General features: G+C 43.1%; 1 protein-coding gene across 3 annotated transcripts in view; it reads left to right on the forward strand.

Annotated features, from left to right (window-relative positions):
* ZFYVE1 (zinc finger FYVE-type containing 1) overlaps positions 1-15,599 on the forward strand; it is a 28,547-nt gene extending 12,948 nt beyond the window's left edge. For all 3 annotated transcript variants that reach the window (XM_072863954.1, XM_072863953.1, XM_072863955.1), the window contains exons 4-13: positions 2,992-3,496; positions 5,426-5,640; positions 8,339-8,445; positions 9,407-9,515; positions 10,094-10,191; positions 10,297-10,414; positions 10,794-10,964; positions 11,167-11,347; positions 11,866-11,979; positions 13,060-15,599. In XM_072863954.1, the coding sequence (XP_072720055.1) occupies positions 2,992-3,496; positions 5,426-5,640; positions 8,339-8,445; positions 9,407-9,515; positions 10,094-10,191; positions 10,297-10,414; positions 10,794-10,964; positions 11,167-11,347; positions 11,866-11,979; positions 13,060-13,292 (1,851 nt within the window). In that variant the 3' untranslated portion in view covers positions 13,293-15,599. The remainder of the gene's footprint in view (positions 1-2,991; positions 3,497-5,425; positions 5,641-8,338; positions 8,446-9,406; positions 9,516-10,093; positions 10,192-10,296; positions 10,415-10,793; positions 10,965-11,166; positions 11,348-11,865; positions 11,980-13,059) is intronic.
* Positions 15,600-19,107: the final 3,508 nt, after the last annotated feature.

A 19,107-nucleotide genomic window follows, 5' to 3' on the forward strand; every position in this document is an offset into this window, starting at 1 on the left:
ATTTGCTCAAGGGAAGTAAATTTGACTACTGATATGGGGATTGTTGTGGATGGTTCTTTGAGAATACCATCCCTGTGCTCAGCAGTGGTTAAAGAAGACAAGTGCACAAGAGCAAGGAACACCCATGACATATACAAGCATATTCAACAAAAGGAAGGGGGGGGGATTTGTTGTTGTTGTATTGGTTTGGTTTTTGGTTTTGTTTCTCTCCCTCTCCCCCGCCCATGCATGGAATTTATTGGAACAGGATGTTGCAGGATCCAAAACTATGACTAGCCTCACAAAGGGGTTAGACAACCTCCTAGAGGATAGATCTACTGTTCTCTACCAAACCTGAGTGTCTAGATGCAACCGCTGCTCAGCCAGTCCTTTGACATCTGACTACTGAAAGCTGGTAAAGCATGCTAGGAAACATTTACTTTTTTCATGTCTAAGTTCTTTCTCACCCATTACCAAGTCCTGTGAGACACAACGTTGAACTAGCTGGACTTTGGTACATTCTTGTGCTCCTGGGTGACTTGCTTGTCTGAATCACTCCTGAGTTCTGTCCTGCAAGGAAGTCTGAAAGAGCCTAGAGCCTTAGAAGGGGGTAACAGCTCAGTGCTTTGGGTGTCTGATTTGATATTCAGAGTAACTTTTCTGATTGAGTGATCTGGATTATTGATCTGGAACCAACTTTCCTGTCTGGCTCAGTAATCCAGCTCTTCTTCCCACAATAAGTTGCCCTGGCATCAGCAGTTGTTAAAGTACATTGAATGTGAAAGAAGGCTGGTGGTGAGGACACTTGCATTAGCTCAGCTTGGGACAATTTCAGCTGCAGTGGAATTTGTGTGAGTTGACTCCTGTTTCTTACTGGTGGGAATACACTGCAGAGATACCCTTATCCCTGTGGTCCCTGTTGTCCTTTGTGTCTTCTGACATTACTAACCCTTCCACATACTCTCCCAAACCCATACCAGAATAATAACCAGCGCTGCCTGAAAGACCTTAGTTGTTAGTTGTCCTGCCAATACTTAAGCAGCTGTTTGAAGACTGATACTTCTTTGGGCTGTCCAGGGAGTCCATAACCAGAATGATCGGGTCTGGTCAGGCACTGACCCTGGCAAAAAGAGGGTCTGCCACCTTTATGGTAAGAAGTTTGGGAGGTGGGAGTTAAAACCAAAACAATCTGGAGAAGAAATTATAATATTCCTTTTTTTTTTTACTTACACATAACATTATTATGTTATCAAATCTGTGAATGTTTTTAGGAGCTATCCCATGAACCAAGAACTTCCTTTAATCCACAGACATCTCCAGAGACACTAAAAGAAACTGCATCTGTTGTCTAAACCACCTTCCTGATGACAAGCTAATAATCACAGCTACCAAAAAAGCAGACCCTCTCTTGTGCACATTAACTTGAGTGTGTCTTCATGGTCTCCTCCAGACACCAGAAAAGATTCTGTTGGGAGCATTTTGATTTCTCTGTTTCCTGTTTTCTTCCACACTGTGAGGCTGCCTTGAATGCTTTGAGTCAGTGAGAAGCTACTGCAGCCCCACAGTCCACAGTTCTTCTTTCTGAACACTGTTCCCAACCACAATCTGGCACACCAGTTATTTTTTGGCATACTGGCTGTTTTTTATTTTCCTTCAAAGTCTGGACGCTGCTGATAGATTTGACCAGACCAAATGGGGCTGGCTGAGCCTTAAACTAATTTGTTGATCTAAGAATCAACTTGTTCAAAGAAACCATTTATTACTTCATGGCCTCTGTGGATCATGTATCCTGAGACCTTTCAACTGTACTTACAGGGGGGAAATAGCCAAGGAGCTTCCAGAAGTTGAGAGGCAGGCGAGGGGGGGTGGAAGCCCTGTTCCTTTCAGCTGATGGGGATTCCTTGAGGAGGGAATCGTGATGGAGGAGGTGAATTTAATCCTTCTCAAAAAGTGCTTCTGTCATATTCTTCTGTCACATAACATGTGGATAAAACCTGTTGGAAGAAGAAAAAGCAAGTGGTAAACAACCATAGCCAGAAGCATGAAACCTTTGAAAGCAAGGCCGTATTCTGCAACAAAAACAAGGCAGGCTCTTGTACAGAGCCCTAACCTGTTTCATTACTTGTTTATCTGAAAATGCCCTATTCTCTAACCTAAATAGCATGATGCTTGTCATTTAATCTATTTGAAGCCAAAGAGAAGTTACCTGCTGAAGGCTGTCTGCTCTCTTTTGGTTTTGTGTTTGTGTGTGGGGTTTTTTGGTTGTTTGTTTTTTTTTTGTTTTTTTTTTAAACAAAAGCACAATACAGTAAATTATGAAATGGATCATTGAGGTAATTGTGGCACTTCTGTAAAAGCCATTTTGACCTGCTTTGACCACCTGACTCTGGTGCAAAACTTTACTTTCTTCTTCTCTGCCCCCCCCTTCCAGCTGAAGGATCTCTCAGCTGGAGAGCAGCAGGAGTGGGACAGGCTGTGTCTGAGAGCCCCCGGCTGTCGATAGATGCAGCACAGCTGCACAGAGGAGCTTTTTCTTCCTAAACAGGTGCTCAGCCTCTGTGGATGAGGCAAATTAAGGTGACAAAAGTACCCCCCTGTTTTGCACCTGAATCTGGATGCTTGCCAGGAGACCAGTGCTCCTGAGAGTGTCTGCCATGCTCCAAGTAGCTGTTCTGGCAGACTTCGAAGTAGGGTTGTGCTCCCTTCTCTGAAAGGACTGCCTCAGGGAATGGGGTGAGGTACAGGAGGTTTCACTAGACATGTAATCACAGTGAGGCATCACTTCCAAAACAGCTACGTGATGGAACAGCCTAAATCCCATTGATGTGTATGTGTTACAAAACTGCTTTCTAATATTTTGTTTTGGACTTCTTGGTGCTTCAGAAACTTATGATGAAATCTGAACAGGAAGTAATCACTCTTGTTAATCTTATGAATACTGAAACCAGCTGTGTTTTCAGTGTTGTCTACTCCAGTTGCATAGCTATAATATTTTTCTCCCTTTTTTGGAAGGTAAGGAATGAAGAAGACTTTATTAAGAAACTGGACTGCAGTCCTGACCAGCATCTAAAGGTAGTGTCCATCTTTGGGAACACGGGGGATGGCAAGTCTCACACCCTTAACCACACTTTCTTCTATGGCCGGGAAGTCTTCAAGACATCTCCAGCCCAAGAGTCTTGCACAGTTGGAGTCTGGGCAGCCTATGACCCTGTCCGCAAAGTGGTGGTAATTGATACAGAGGGCCTCCTGGGCGCCACTGTGAACCTGAGCCAGAGAACACGGCTGCTGCTGAAGGTCTTGGCCATCTCTGACCTTGTCATCTACCGTACTCGTGCTGACAGGCTCCACAATGATCTCTTCAAATTCCTTGGCGATGCCTCGGAGGCTTATTTAAAACATTTCACCAAGGAGCTAAAAGCTACCACAGCCCGCTGTGGCCTAGATGTTCCTCTGTCAACTTTGGGTCCAGGTGTCATCATCTTTCACGAGACTGTGTACACCAAGCTACTGGGCTCCGGTGAGTAGGCAGTGAGAAACTGAATTACAATGTGCTAAACGTTATCTATAAATTATCAGGTTGTATTGAATATTCAGTGTTCTTTGCTACCTTGTAGACAATGTGGTTTGGGTTTTGCTCTCACTTGTTCCAGTCTGGGAGCCAAGCTATGGAAATAGCAAAGCATTCCCTGATGGCGATCTGACTACCCCAGATCAGCTAGAATAATCCTCTTAGCCAGCTGGACATCGGTACTGACTAGTTATGATGGGAGTTCTGCCAGCTGTAGGAGGGATCATCATGCAAGATCATGAGAATGGGTGATATGGCAGGCAAAGGTGAAAACTGAGACACCCTGGGATTTTGGCAGGGATATGCAGGATCCTGTTGCAAAAAAATAAAATAAAACTGTATGTAGAAACTAGGATGGGCAAGAATAATGAAATTGATGAACTTCAATACTCACGGTACCCTCATTCTACTATTTTAAATTCTGTGGACCAACATCATTCTGAGACTGGTGTGAGGTTGGGACTGAGGTTGTGGTGGCACAGAGCTGATGGTTTAACACCACTTTTCTCTGTGCAAGTATCTGATATGGCCAAAGCAGCAGGCCTGGCATGCTATTATTCCCATTGCTTTCGGTGTTCTTCACCAGTACTTTCAACTTGGCTTGTGTCATACTGGATTATGCATATTTAAATTGTGTACTTTATTTGTATGTCTGAGTGAAATGCACTGTCCTACAGAAGTCGGGGCACTTTTTGGTTTTGACTATACAGGGATGCAAATTTCTTCTCCTGGCCCCATTTTTTTCCATGTTTCAAAAGGCATGATGAAACCTGTCTTCATTCAGTCCATTTCTGATGCTTTGATGAGCAAGAGCCCTGAAGAACTGGCCTGCAGCAGCTGAGGCTCAGTCCTGCTGTCTGTGAACATCTGGGAGCCTTCTGCTGTGTAATACCACAGCAGCTCCCTGCTGGCCCACATTCTCATTTTGGCTTTTCTAACCAGTGAGGTCTTGAGCTAGTGGAAGAACTTGGCATTCTTTCTGGTTATTATTAGAGTGCCTTCTTAATTACTTTTAACTTACCTGCCAAGGCAGTTCCTTTTCTTACATACCAATTTGCTGATCAGCAATTTAGAGTTTCATATAGTTGTTGAAATTTGCTGTTTCAGCAGGTTGGATTTAGTGACCCATAATGATAGTTGCACCTGTGAGCAAAGTCAGGGTGGTAAAAAACTATTTTTATGATCACTTCTGATCATGGTAGGAATAGGAAAGAAACCTCTTAGCAGGTGGATTTGCAGCAAGCTGTAACCATCTGTCTTGATGGATAATTGAGATAAGTGTGTTTAGGGCAGGGAAGAAGGGGCCTGCCTCATCCTGAAACGTACATCAGGTACTTGGAAGCAGCAGAAGAATGTGGTTGGCTCTATGAAGTCCGACCTGACATGGCCAATTCTGAAGTGCTTTACTGTGTACAAAGGATTGATAGAGGCTCAGTCTTCCTTGCTACAGGGTTGGCATGGAGAATAAGAAGTCCATGTAAGGTTCATGTCCTCCACTTATCAGGTGCTACGACTAGCTATACCAAGTTATGGTCTGCTGAGAAGAGCTAACAAGTGTGCTGACATGGAGTTTCCTTATATTATGTCATAAATTGCGTCTTATTCTGGATATCTATGTTTCCAAACCTAGATGTTTCTGGTTTTACCTGTGGAACTTGGTCTTAGAATCTAAAGCTGTGTATCAAAAAACAGAGACTGCTTTTGTAAACATTTTATTTCTTTTCCTATTTGTCAAATATAATGACAAGTGCATTCCAGATGTATTATAAAGTTTAATTAGAAAAACTAGCACTGTGTTGCATATGAAACCACTGTGCGATTTAAATATTATTTTAAACAATGAGTTGTTTCTATACTTGCTGATACTCTTACATATAGATCATCCTTCTGAGGTTCCTGAGAAGCTCATTCAGGATCGGTTTCGGAAGCTAAGCTGTTTTCCTGAGGCTTTCAGCTCAATCCACTACAAGGGAACAAGGACATACAATCCTCCAACAGATTTCTCTGGACTTAGGCGAGCTGTGGAGCAGCAGCTGGAGAACAATACCACTAGGTCACCTAGACAGCCTGGGGTCATCTACAAAGCACTAAAAGTAAGTGGAGATGAGTTTGTCACAATCTTTATTTGTATTGCTGTTGCTAATAACTGTCAGTTGCAGCTAATAAAGGTAGAGCATGTGAACCAGTGATGCAGACTTGCAGATATCTGGAGATAAAGCCAGTCTTCCATGAAGATGATGATTTTTGTGTAACAGCCAGGTAGGCTGGGTAGTTTTTTTAATTTAAAACAAACGAACACCTTAGCAAAGACCCTGAAAGGTCAAGAAAAGTTGAAGAGCAAAACAGAGCAAAATCAAAAAACTGAGCCGGGAAGAAAAAAATAACTGATGTTGTGAGTGACTAGCACTTAATGACAGTGATTTACAAAGAGGAGGCCCAGAAGGAGTTATTGGTGAAATTCCTAAGGATGGCCTCAGCGCAAGGGCAGGGAATGCAAGAGACTTGGAGGGAGTTGATGGTTGGCAAAACCTAGCACTGAGCGTAATGTAACCCAAGGGCTAGGAGGCAAAAAGGAAGAAGGAGATGTGTTGGTAGCTAGCAAACAAGATGGGATCAAGCCAAATGATGTATCATTTCGGAGGTGCAGCATGAGATCAGAAGGCTGATGAAAAGGAATTGGAGAGAGCCGCTGGTGATTTTCTTAGAAGGTTCACCTTGCTAGGATGTCAGAGGGGTTTTCGGGTCTTCAAATTTGCAGTCTCTCCTACAAGTTTCCACACACTGCTACCACTATGTGATTAGCACCATATTTTCATTGGCCCGAAGAGCAGAGCTGTCATCAGGGAGGGGAGGGCAGAGCTGGGGCATATCTGCAGAAGAAGGTAGTGTTAGCAGTCTTCTCTGGTGTTAGTCACAGCTGTTGGAACAGATAATTCCAGCTGCTCTGTGTTTGGGGTAGCTGAAGCACAGAAGGAAGTGTCAGGGTGGCATGTGCACAGTTCCTTGCATTAGGGGGCAGGCAGGCAGCAAGAGGAAAACAGCTGGAGTGGTTAATTCCAGTTTAATTTCTAGGACTTTATTGCAATAATCAAGTAATGCAGTTTCAGATATAGCTGCTAGTATACTTAAATTCATGCCCAGTAAAATGGTTGCTGTGTTCAGGTCACTACTGACTACAAATTAACATTTTTTTGCTTCACTTCCTGAGGACACAAGGCTTGCTAGAGATCTATGTCCATCTCCTCTTACTTTTGAATCCATTGGCCAGTATCAGTCAAGCTTGAAAGAGATCTTAAAGATAATTTCCTTGAAATTCTGTGAAATCAGATACCTACGTAGAGATCTTATCTGAGAGAAGCTGTGGTGAGAGATATACGTATGTCTATGTCTATATGCAGTCAACCCTTGTGTTGTGGTTTAACCCCAGCTGGCAACTAAGCCCCACAAAGCCGCTCGCTCACTCCCCCCTGGTGGGATGGGGGAGAGAATTGGAAGAGTAAAAGTGAGAAAACTCGTGGGTTGAGATAAAGACAGTTTAATAGGGAAAGCAAAAGCCGTGCGTGCAAGCAAAGCAAAACAAGGAATTAATTCGCTACTTCCCATGGGCAGGCAGGTGCTCAGCCATCTCCAGGAAAGCAGGGCTCCACCATGTATAATGGTTACTTGGGAAGACAAACGCCATCACTCCAAACGTCCCCCCCATCCTTCTTCTTCCCCAGCTTTATATGCTAGGCATGGCGTCATATGGTATGGAATAGCCCTTTGGGCAGCTGGGGTCAGCTGTCCTGTCTGTGTCCCCTCCCAGCTTCTTGTGCCCCCCCCAGCCTACTCGCTGGTGGGGTGAGGTGAGAGGCAGAAGAGGCCTTGACTCTGTGTAAGCACTGCTCAGCAACAACTAAAACATCCCTGTGTTATCCACACTGTTTCCAGCACAAATCTAAAACATTGCCCCATACTAGCTACTGTGAAGAAAATTCACTCTATCCCAGCCAAAACCAGCAGCACAGCAGAGATGCTCCCCCCCACACTCCCTGGGAGGGGAGAGGGAGGAAGAGAAAGAAAGGCCGCCACTATAGTTGCCTCAGCTGTAGGAAGGGTTTCAGTTAGACCTTATGCCTTCAAAGATCTTCGTCAAGAAAAACCCTAACCATCTGCTTTGTTCCAGTGCTTACTTTTTTTTTTTTAACATAATATCCAAAAGAACTGAAAAAGTTAAGTGTGCCAAGGCTAAGCACTGACTTAATCTGAAAACAGATGCTCCTAGGAAAGAGAACAAATCCCTTTGCCTCAGTCTTGAGTTTCACCAGAGAAGAACAAATGTTCAAGGGGCCAGAGGAAAGCTCAGGGCAGCACTTTCTGAGCTGAGGGACAAAGAATGTGTCCTCATGTACTGTGAGAAATGACTCTGAGTTTCCTTCTGGAGGTTTCCAGAATGCAAAGCCCTTTTAGCAAGCACCCTGCTATTTTGGGCATGGGTTATATGCACAGAGTTGGATGCAATCTTCTACCACCCATTTCTGCTGTAAAATTCAAAGTAGGGGCAGGAGGAGAGGAGAAGAGTAAGTATTTTACAAGCATTCAGGTCAATTCCATACAAGTGCAAGATTTTCTTCTTGCTTGGTTTCTAATCCTTGTCTTGGTTTCCAGGTTAGTAAGACATTAGTTGTTAGCTGTGTACTCTCTCTGCGTCTCCCTCCAGTAGAGAAGCCCATGCGTTTGCTTGCAAAAACTTTCATAAAATGTCTGCATTGCTTTCAGTCCTTTACCAGTTCATTCTTTTCTGTTTGACAGGCTCTAAGTGACCGTTTCAGTGGGGAGATCCCCGATGACCAGATGGCTCACAGCTCTTTCTTTCCAGATGAATATTTCACATGCTCCTCTGTGTGCCTCAGCTGTGGGTAGGTAGATGAGAAATGCACCCTCATCCTTCTAGAAGATAGTGCTTCCCTGGTCTGCAGTCATAGAATGTAAAGTTTCTGTGACATCTTGACACAGAAGCTAGTATTTCCAGGCAGAATTTGCTTGAAATTCAGCTCTTAGGTGAATTGGATGGCTGTTACTGCCACGTCCCAGCTGGGTGCATGGTCTTTGCCTACGCTGTTTTTATGTATGGCTACAAACCTGTTCTGCCCATATCTTTTCCCCAATGCACACAGCACAGGAAGAAAGGAGCATCTAAAGAAATCCCCTGAAATTTCCTTTGATGATTTTTTCCTGCCATTTTTATTACCTAAACAGTATAAACAATCCTAAAGCTCACATCTTCATGGGCCTGGGCTCTGTTCAGTGACTAGATCTAAGTGGAGCCCCAGGTTTGATTAGAGCTTGGCTCGTAGCTCTCTGGGAAGAGCCCAAAGATTGAGCCTGGAAGGGCAGTAGATGGCAGTCAGTGCTCTGAGTCTGTGGGGTACTATAGGAGCATGATGTTATGGCTGATTATGCTTCTGGAAACATTTTCTCTCAAATGTGATAGAGTGCTTAATTCCTGCTCTTTTATGCTCATTAGAGAATTTCTAGCAGCTCCTTGCAAAGGCTGCAGTGTTAATTCTGTCCTGATCAATTTCCAAACTTGGTTAGTCCTTCCCAAAATTCTCTGTGAAATTGCAATTGGCTACAGTGATCATTTCCTGCACTGAACTGTTGTGTGGTGCTGCTTTGTACTGTGAAATAGTTGCTATACCTCCTTCCAAAAAGCCTGCCTTTCAATGATAAATTATGTCATTGCTGTATGTACAGTTGTGAAAATGGTTTGGGGTTACAACGCCTATACAAATGCAAGATAGCAATGAAAATGAACTCTTGGTGACATCTGTCCTGTATCTAACAGCATCAGCTCATGGTTTGCTTTTGCATACGCAGGTGTGGCTGTAAGAAGAGCATGAACCATGCAAAGGAAGGAGTCCCTCATGAATCCAAAAGTCGATGCAGATATTCTCACCAGTATGATAACAGAGTCTACACTTGCAAGGTGAGTAGTGACACAAGGACAAGGTCTGAAGAATGGAGAAGGAAAGGATGGCCCAGTAAATGAGGAATATCACGGGCATGTGCCTGTTTTCTTGCATTTTTTTCAAATGGGAGAGGTGCTCATGGCCTTGACAAGGAAAATTGATTCTCATTGAACTTGTATTTTTGCTTGGAGAGGTCATCAGCTCTGTGTGCTATGTGTCATTTGCTAGCTAAATTGTGAATCCAGCTGCTCTCAACCTGGGTGGTGTTGACCTTCTACACACTTGATGTGGTTACTCTTCTTATTTGCTTATGCTGATTGCTTGGTATTAGCCAATTTTTCTGAAGGATGTGTGCAGGAGACAGGAAAATTTTCAGCTACCATCATGATTTTTATTGTTGTAGAATTTTTTCCCTGATGTCATTATTGATAGTGGGTTTGGTTTTGTTTTGTTTTTAAATCAGTTCTGAAGAGTGCTATCCTTTGCTGTGGAGACCACTGTATGCCAATTATATGCTTTATGTGGCCAAACAGCTGCAAGACCTGGAGTCTGGGATTCCCAAGAATGCAGTTTTAATTGAGCCTTTGTGTTATAGGCCTGTTACGAACGAGGGATGGAGGTCAGCGTGGTGCCAAAAACCTCTGCTTCCACTGACTCCCCTTGGTTGGGCCTTGCTAAGTATGCCTGGTCAGGGTGAGTCCTGCAGCTAAGATCTCTCTGCTCTCTGTTGCCTCTACAAGGCTTGGTGCACTGGACTTCCAGTATCTCACTGAGGTAACCCATCTTCCTCTTCTGCAGGTACGTGATTGAGTGTCCCAACTGTGGGGTGGTGTACCGCAGCCGACAGTACTGGTTTGGCAACCAAGATCCTGTGAACACTGTAGTGAGGACAGAAATTGAGCATGTCTGGCCAGGGGTAAGTCTGGTTGCTGGATAGTCTCTGTGTATCTGTGCAGCCACACACATGTTTATGTTGGCTCTTCTGGATATTGATGGAGAAAATGGATTGGCTTTCATTAGAGCCGGTCCCTATCTCTGCTGTTTAAAAGAACCTTTGCAAGGGCTTTCAGTCATCTTTTGGCTGTCTTGAAATGGCTAAGTTGCCAGTTTATGAACACTTCATGTGAATGATACACCATTAAAACCTACCTGTGTTTTCACAAAGCAGGGCTGGTGAATTTTTTATCATGCTTGCCCTCCAGTTTAACAGGAGCAGCGGGTTGCAGAGTCATCTGCTTCTAAACAAATGAGGTTTCCCTGGTTTTATTCTCAAATTAATATCTATTTCATTCCAGACTGATGGATTTTTGAAAGACAACAACAATGCAGCCCAGCGTTTGTTGGATGGGATGAATTTCATGGCACAATCAGTATCTGAACTTAGCATGGGACCCACAAAAGCTGTGACCTCCTGGTTGACAGACCAGATTGCCCCAGCATACTGGAGACCCAACTCTCAGATCCTGGTAAATAGCAGCTGCTGTAGAGAAAAGCTTTGCATAGCTAGAAACCCTTTTCCTCCCCCTTTAAGTAATATAGTATTTTGCAGATTCCAAATGCTTCTTGTTTTATTTCAGCAAGCCTTCTCCTACAGTTTTGAGAAAACTGAAGTGCTTTCAGGTCTTCCCATTCAACTAACAGTTTTTCTTTCTGTGTTGTTCTGATTAGAGTTGTAATAAGTGCAACACACGTTTTAAAGATAATGACACTAAACATCACTGCCGGGCCTGTGGAGAGGGCTTCTGTGATGGCTGTTCTTCCAAGACCCGTCCAGTGCCTGAGCGAGGCTGGGGACCAGCACCAGTGCGCGTGTGTGACAACTGCTATGAAAACAGGGGCATCCAGTTAGGTAATTTTGAGTTGATTGTGACAGAATTGTTCTTGGGCCATAGTTAGTTTGAAGTCTTTGTCCCTGGCTTCTGGATCACAACCATTCCCATTGGGTGTAGATGGTGTTGTTCAAACTGGGCTTTGGCACAGAGTTTTTGGTAGGGAAGCTCAAGAGCTCAATGTCTTTTGGAAGGAAGATGACCCTTGCAATGAGCTACCAGATATCTGACCCCCTGACAAAATTATTTTCTAATTGGGCCTTTACTTTGTTTTTCTGGCACCTGTTGGTGGTGTTGAGCTAGCATCAGAGCAGGGATGCTACTGTTTCAGCAGACTATGTATTTTGTCCATTATTGCTGAAATGAAAGTGAAAACTCTGCAATCCAAGATTGGGAATGCGGGAGATAAAGGCTGAGGAGAGAGGCTCCAAGCTGCCTTTTGGGTTTGCTGCTGGTTCTTGCTAATGTAAATTAACTGAAACTTGGCAGAAGTTGTGCTGGACTTAGGTGTTGAGCCTTTTACTCTTGTGTCATGCAGATGTGGCTGAGCTGCCTTCAGATGAGGAAGGGGGGACGCTTATTGCCAGGAAGGTGGGGGAAGCTGTGCAGAACACTCTTGGAGCAGTGGTGACAGCCATGGACATTCCCTTAGGTAAGCTCTGTTCTCTTCTGATGGATTTTTTGGCTAGAGGCAATTTTTTTTTCACAGAGCAGAACTTGCGATTAAACTTCAAGAGTTTGTGTGACAGGCTGGCACCTCCACTATGATACCACTGTTGGTTGAGAGTTCTACAGCCCCCTGCACCTCTCGCTTGATGTTTCCTCTTGGTTTTCAGCACATTGTTTCTGCAGTTCATACCTTCTCTTTTCTCCCTGTTGTGCAAATCTGTGTGCACCAAGCTGTGAGTAATTCATGCTCCCCTGATGCATCACTGCAGTGACCTGCCAGCTGGAGTTCCCTAAAGACTGGCCAATTAGGAAGCATTTTATCAGGTTTGGTTTTCTTCCAGAGATGCTGAGTGCCTTTTAAGTGTGTTCATGGATACTGCTGGCACTTGGTACTTCTGCAAGGGAGGGCTGAGAATCTGAAGCTGTCCAGGTTGGTAATGATGGGAAAGTAATCAGTAATGTGATCTTTAATGGTGAGCTTAGTACAGTGAAAGTTTGCCGCTCTTTCACGTGCTGGGTAGTAGTTCAGGTATGTCAGCAGACACTTCGCATTTGAATCTTCTGTTGTTGGACCTGACTTCCTACTCATTGCACAGATCATCGTTCCACTGCTTTGCCTACCTGCGTGTCCTGCCATCACCCTTGTGGGTGTTTGCTTGTCCAAGTCAGTGAATGGAAGAATAAATCCCTTTCTCAGTTCAGACAGTACATGCGTTTCTGAATGTTTGGTTTGGTGACTTTTTTTGGCCACAGCTGAAACTGAAGGTAGGGAAAAGCAAGTGTCTCGACCTCTGGAAGAGTCTGAGTAAGGGAAGATGCCACCATTTCAGGAGAAACAATCCATCCCTTTGAAGAGAGGCAGAATGTGGGAGAATTGCAGAATGGCCTAAACGGCTACCCGTTGCACTGAAGTATTCTGTCAGTAGGTCGTCTTCCCCTTAATGGCAGTGGTATGACTTGCAGTGTGTGAGTACTTCCACTGGAGTACATTCTTGACGTGCCCATGTTCACAGATTATTTTCTTCTCCCTCTTTCTCATCCCCCCACCTCATTTCCTCCATAGGTCTGGTAAAAGATGCTGCCCGACCTGCATACTGGGTACCAGACCATGAAATCCTGCACTGCCACAACTGCCGGAAGGAATTCAGTATCAAACTCTCCAAACACCACTGTCGGGCCTGTGGCCAGGGATTCTGTGATGAATGCTCACACGACCGCAGAGCGGTTCCCTCTCGTGGATGGGATCACCCAGTCCGAGTTTGCTTTAACTGCAATAAAAAGCCTGGTGACCTCTAACCCTAGGCTCTTCTCCAGATCTTTGCAATTCCTTATGTTCTCAGGGCTACAAATGAAAATATCTGGTCTCCCTTTCACCTCTTAACCTGTTGCAGCCAGAGTGCATGTTTCCAGTTTCTGGCCTCCTCTTGTGTTATGTCCATCTTGGAACGCCGGGAATGAGCTTATGTTCAGCCTCTAGGTTTTAATTTCAAATTAACTGGGGAAGGGAGGGAACTCCCTTGTAAATGAGCAAACCAAAATCCAGTGTATTTTATTCCAATTAAAAAAAAATATATATCTATATATATCTATCTATGTATAATTTAGTATATTAAGAATGCGGTTGGCTAATGAAGCTTTGAGTATTCCTAGTTCAAATGATGGATGGTGTCGTTCCTTACTATATTGGATCAGACTTACGGCCTTCTGATTCTTCTTTTGGAATGTCTTGCTGATCACAATGTCCTGTGAGGAAGGTTTGGACTCTGTGCTGCCAGGAAATCTCCAATGTTGATGTATGAATTACATCTGGTAATTCAACTAACCCTACATTTGGAGGTGCCGTACTTCTGGCCATGGAAGATTAAACCCAGATTCATTAGCAAGTTTGTTTGAACTGTGATATGAGCAGTGATCTTGCAGTGCAAGAGGTATCAAGTTGAAATAGACCCCCTGGTAGAGATCAGTAGAGCTCTGAAAGGTAAAGCAAATCATATGGCACAAGGCAAAGCATTCTGATTTTGCCGTTTCAACTTCAATACCAGATCAAAAGGTAGCAGGGTTTTGCTCTCCCTGACAATGTTCTCACGTACTCAGGTTTTCTTCAAGTTTCTCTGCCAGCTTGTTGCAGTTAAAAGTTTTGTCCAGAGCAGAACAAGAGATCAAGTTATGTAGGCAATTCTGAAATAAGAGGTTTGAGTTGTTTGGGTTGTGATAACTTTTCTTTTCCCCCACTTTTTAAGTGATCCCGGAGACTCTGGAGCCTCTGTGTTCTCAGATGTGGTTGCATAGAAACTGCACAGATTTGACTTACCTTTTTTCTAATAATATGAACTTACAAATCCACCTGGAAAATGGGAACCTTTCTTCTTTGCTCCTAGCAACTGGCACTCACTGGAGTTCATCCTTTTATTAAAGGACTGCAATGAATTCACTGATTTTATTATCAAAAGCACCACTTAACCTAACTAATACTGTCTTGTACTGTGGATTTGTGGTTCCAGTTATAAGAAGTAAGAGACCATTGTGGACTGAACTGCCTAAAATTCTCCCTTCTTGGCTTACATAGACAAGAATTCTTCCACCACATGAGAGTTGTCTCCTCTTGGAGTGGCTGGAGTTTGATGCAATGTCCTGGAACTGTGGTATTTTTTCCCCAGCTTATTAAATGTGCTCTTGTGTAGATGAGTGCCCAACACCCTGTTTCTGGACTGTATTATTAAATTAACTGCTATAAAAGACTTTATCTTCTGAACGAGCGTACTGACTTTTTCCTTGTAATACGTGGTTCTCACTTTCTCTGAAAGAACATACTCACAAAGTGATGGCCCCTTCGCAACTACATCCAGCCTACACATGGAAGTAGACTTGGAAGACGTTCCAGGACACCTTCGGTACTGGCCAGGTTTACTGGGGACTGTCTAATGTTTTTGTAAGCAAAGCCTGCCATAAACTGACAGTTGCCCAAGGGAGGGCACGAGTAGGTAGAAATCCTCTCTTAAAAGACATTCTGCACATCCAGCATAATTCTGTGCTTCAAAGTATTTTTATTTTTTTAATGGGTGAGCAATGTGTTCTTGGTTTGTAGGCTGTGCCCTGTGTGCTGTTTATGCATGTAGCTTTACTACCACGTTAATGCACAAAGAGAAAGCAGCCATGACATTCCTTGTATAAAATCTTTGGCATCTGTTTCAACAACTTGTCTGATTTTTGGTTTTTTGTTCCTTGTCACAGCCAGAATTACTACTCAAAGAGAAAATATTGTCTAAACATTTTTAGCATTTATGCGATCTTAGTAACTTAGCAACCTGTCAATATGCAGAATCCCTTCTTGATCGATTATCCTGGAGCTGAATCTTTTATGCTGTTGCTCAACAAAGCAAAATCTTATGTGGTGCGTAAACTGCAGCAGGCTTGGTGTTACTCTTTCTGGACAATGTTGAAGGGATTATTTGGGTTCTTTTCCAAAATGAAAAAAAAATCTGTAAGGTGTAAGTTCACTGCTGTTTTCTGTACACAAGAGCTTTTATTTTTTCTGATCGTGTTGGGTGCTGTGAGTATGCAGAGTATAGAATATTGTTATTAAATGGATTAGCTGTTTCAAGGGGATAGATGCATATTTTAGCAGAGCCCAATGCTATTTGGTATTAACACATTAGGATTCAATAAACAAAAGGGCTCTAAATGATGTCTGTGGACAGAAAGCTCTACAGGAAACTTAAATGAAGGAAATAGAAATCCTGAAAAAGAATCACTAAAGCAAGTAACATGGGAGCATCTTGTGCTTGGGGTGGGACTGTTAGCCTGAAGACAAGGGTTAATCCTAGCAGTAGAAACTTGAGTTTTATTCCTAAACTCTAAGGAGAGATGCTTCGCATGTGGAGGTATTGGTAGCATCTAACCAGAGTGAGTCTTTGCAAAACCTGTCAGTAGTTCGCAGCAACCTTGCTAGAGCTCTGCAAAAGCCCAAACTGTGAGTGTTTCATAATGGCAGCATGAGACAGGTTTGACACTCATGCAACTCCTGTGCGAAAAAGTCTTGTTTATTTAGAAGGGCAGGGATAGGAGGGGCCTGTTTTCTAGGAAATTTCCAGAAGATCACTATGTGTGTTTTACCAGAGACAAATTAATTACCATGAAATTGCAGTTGGTCAAGATGATAGTGTGTCCTTTGGATCAACTGAAGCTCACTGTAATGTTAATATTTCAGTAGTTAAAATCAGCACGCTGTTTTGGTAAGATAATGAATTTAATTGGTCTGAGACATGGCACGATAAAAGCATGTTCTGAGTTACAGAACGAAGTTGACTGTTTGATGTAAATCTCTTGCCAGAAAAATGATGTCAGATTGATTATTGGCAGATCAAGCAGCCTCTGCACCTCTTCTGATTAGGAAATGCTATGAAAAACATAGATGTGAATTAACTGGTGTGCAAAGATGTGCCCCAGTGAAAAACTAATTCCTCACCCAAAGCACCACAACATGAGCCTAGATTTGTAGAGGAAAAAATATCTGATATGATTGCTCTATTCCGATTGATTTATTTCCATTGTGGGTACCTATGCCAATTCAGCATAAAGATTCATCTTCAAATAGGTGATGTGGGTTTTCCTCTCCTTCTGTGAAGCAGATCTATGTGAGCTTCATATAGATGTGCACACTTTTAGTTACACTCCCTACCCAAAACATTTAGGCCAAACTTGGCTTAAATGTATACCAGGTGCACATTGCACCTGAGACTTGCAGCTAGGGGAACAGATGGCAGAACAGCATGGCTGTAACACGTAGCTATTGTCAGGGTAGCAGCAGGCTGTAACATGTAGCTACTTGCACAAGAAAAATGGCTTTGTCTTTCACTTCCCTGCCCCCTCATTGGTTTTCCTGCCCATTCATCCTCCTGCCCAGTTCCTCACAGGGGAAGTTGCACTCACTGAAGTTGGCCAAGGTATCCCGTATGTTCCTGTCTGTGTCACTTATGAATTGGATCTTTCGTTGCATTCTGGAAAATGTGACAACCCTTGCTAGCTTTTGATGTCAACAAGAGTTTATTTGTTGAAATAAACACCATCATTATGTTAGATCTGCCTTGCATTTCTGCTAGGTCTCTGTTGTGGCTGTGCGGAGACATTCACGAATGCCCCTGTTGCTTTGGGTAGCCTGGGCTTTAACATCACAGGACTCTGGCTTCCCACCTGGTCATACAGACTTTGCTCTTCATCTTTTTGCTTCCAGCATAACCAGCCCAATGAGGTTTAAGTACTACTATCTGACTTTATTTTGCAGCCTCTCACTTTCATGTTTCATTGTCAACATCAGTTGTCAGTCACTGTAGCTCCACATATTGTGGCATTGTCCTTGCATTTGATTTATTCCTGATGGCTGTAATATAATTTGGCACCAACAGATACATCTTTGCCTGCCAGTAATTTGAGAACAGAGAGTGATTTGGACAAGCAATAGAACTGTCTGGTTTTTGTCATCCATGTCCTGTCCCCACCCCCACTTTAGCTGAGCACTCTTTCTCAGTAAAGCAATGTTGATGTGTATATTCTGTCAGTCACAGCACATAGTATGTCATAAAATGTTTCTGTTTGTAGTGCAGGCACATCAACAATGAAATCATGGCAATGCCAAAGTAAATAAAAACTTACTACGAGGGCTTTCAAAATCAACAGCATAATGTGACAAAGAAAAAGCTAAACTAAAACAGCAGCTAGTCAGTTATGTTAGGCCAAAATTAAAATACATTCAGCTTTTAAACTTCATTTTTATTGGATATAACTCAAGCAAAAAATAAAGCAATAGAGATATAAAAAAGAAGTCCTCATGTAGGAAATGTCTCAATTGTGGCATTACAGAAATTCTGTCAAGAATGCCTGGAGATTTTGAAACACTCTGATTTCTGATATTTTGAAAGGCTGGCTAAATCTTTCTGGTTCTGCTTAAAAGGCAGTTTTACAGCAGCGCTGGAGAGAAGCAGTAGTGTATGTATGATAATGTACAGATGATGACTTGTCAGGAAGGCATCAGAGTGCTTCACAGCTACCATGATATTAATAGAACTGCAGATAGGAAAGAAGTTGTTTGAACAAGAAAAGGCAGGTGATCTTGATTATACTTTCAGACGTTACCTAAAACGGTTTATCAACTTTGTGCCTTGGCTTCCATTTTTGAAACACAAAACAAATTCATAGAGTGCTTTAAACACTTGGGTCAAGCATCTTTCAACCCCCGCCCCCTCTCTCCAGAACCCCTGTCTAGAAAGTACTTTGGGTTGGTGTTGACTGCTTGATTCAGCTCATAGTATATGTACTATACATAGTATATGCAAGCAGCCACAAGCAACTGAAGTTTTCGGGATCAAAGCTGAATTGTCCACTGCCAAATTATAAGTGTTCTGAAAGCAGCTACTGTAAGGGGACATCTCAAGACTACGTACACATTCCGGTTTGAATTCTCACTTCCTCGCAATGAATGCTTAATTTTCTAGTACTGTTAGAATAGGTCCCTATTAAGCTCAAAAATGTAAAAATGCCAGAGTGAAATTGTGACTAGTAAATTGATTTTTTTAACCTCTTAGTTTCAGTATTCATCAGGATAATAGAAGAATGATCAGGAAGCCATGTACTGCAATAAATCAGGGTCAAGAGAAAGACATACCCCCCCCCCCCCAGAAGACCCAAAAGCAAATCCCCTCCCTGCTTTAGACACTTGAAGTTAAAACTGTAGAAGTCTAAGTTTCTACCTGTTACGTCTAAGAACCTCATGTGACCTAAAGGGTTTTATGTGGAAAGAGCCTTTTTAATCAGGGCTGAAAGATGACTAATAGAAGCAGGGTATATGGGACACAACAAGGGTGAGACTCTGCGGCTTCTGAAACAATTGTGTTGATGGGAGGGACTGGCATTTTGGTCAGTGAGGAGAGCCTGGTGGTCTGCTCTGAGCCTTGCTCCAGTGAGCAAAAAGGACCAAACAAACTATGCCTGCTGGATGAGGGATGGTGCGACCTATCTTGGAGTGCAGATTTGGCCTTTCTGAAGTTTCCTACTAGATTCAGTACTTGCTGAGAAGCTGACGCAAAGAAATACAATATTTTAATACTGTAGCAGAGGG

Source organism: Ciconia boyciana, chromosome 6, assembly GCF_034638445.1.
Source record: "Ciconia boyciana chromosome 6, ASM3463844v1, whole genome shotgun sequence".
NCBI classification, from domain to species: Eukaryota; Metazoa; Chordata; class Aves; order Ciconiiformes; family Ciconiidae; genus Ciconia; species Ciconia boyciana.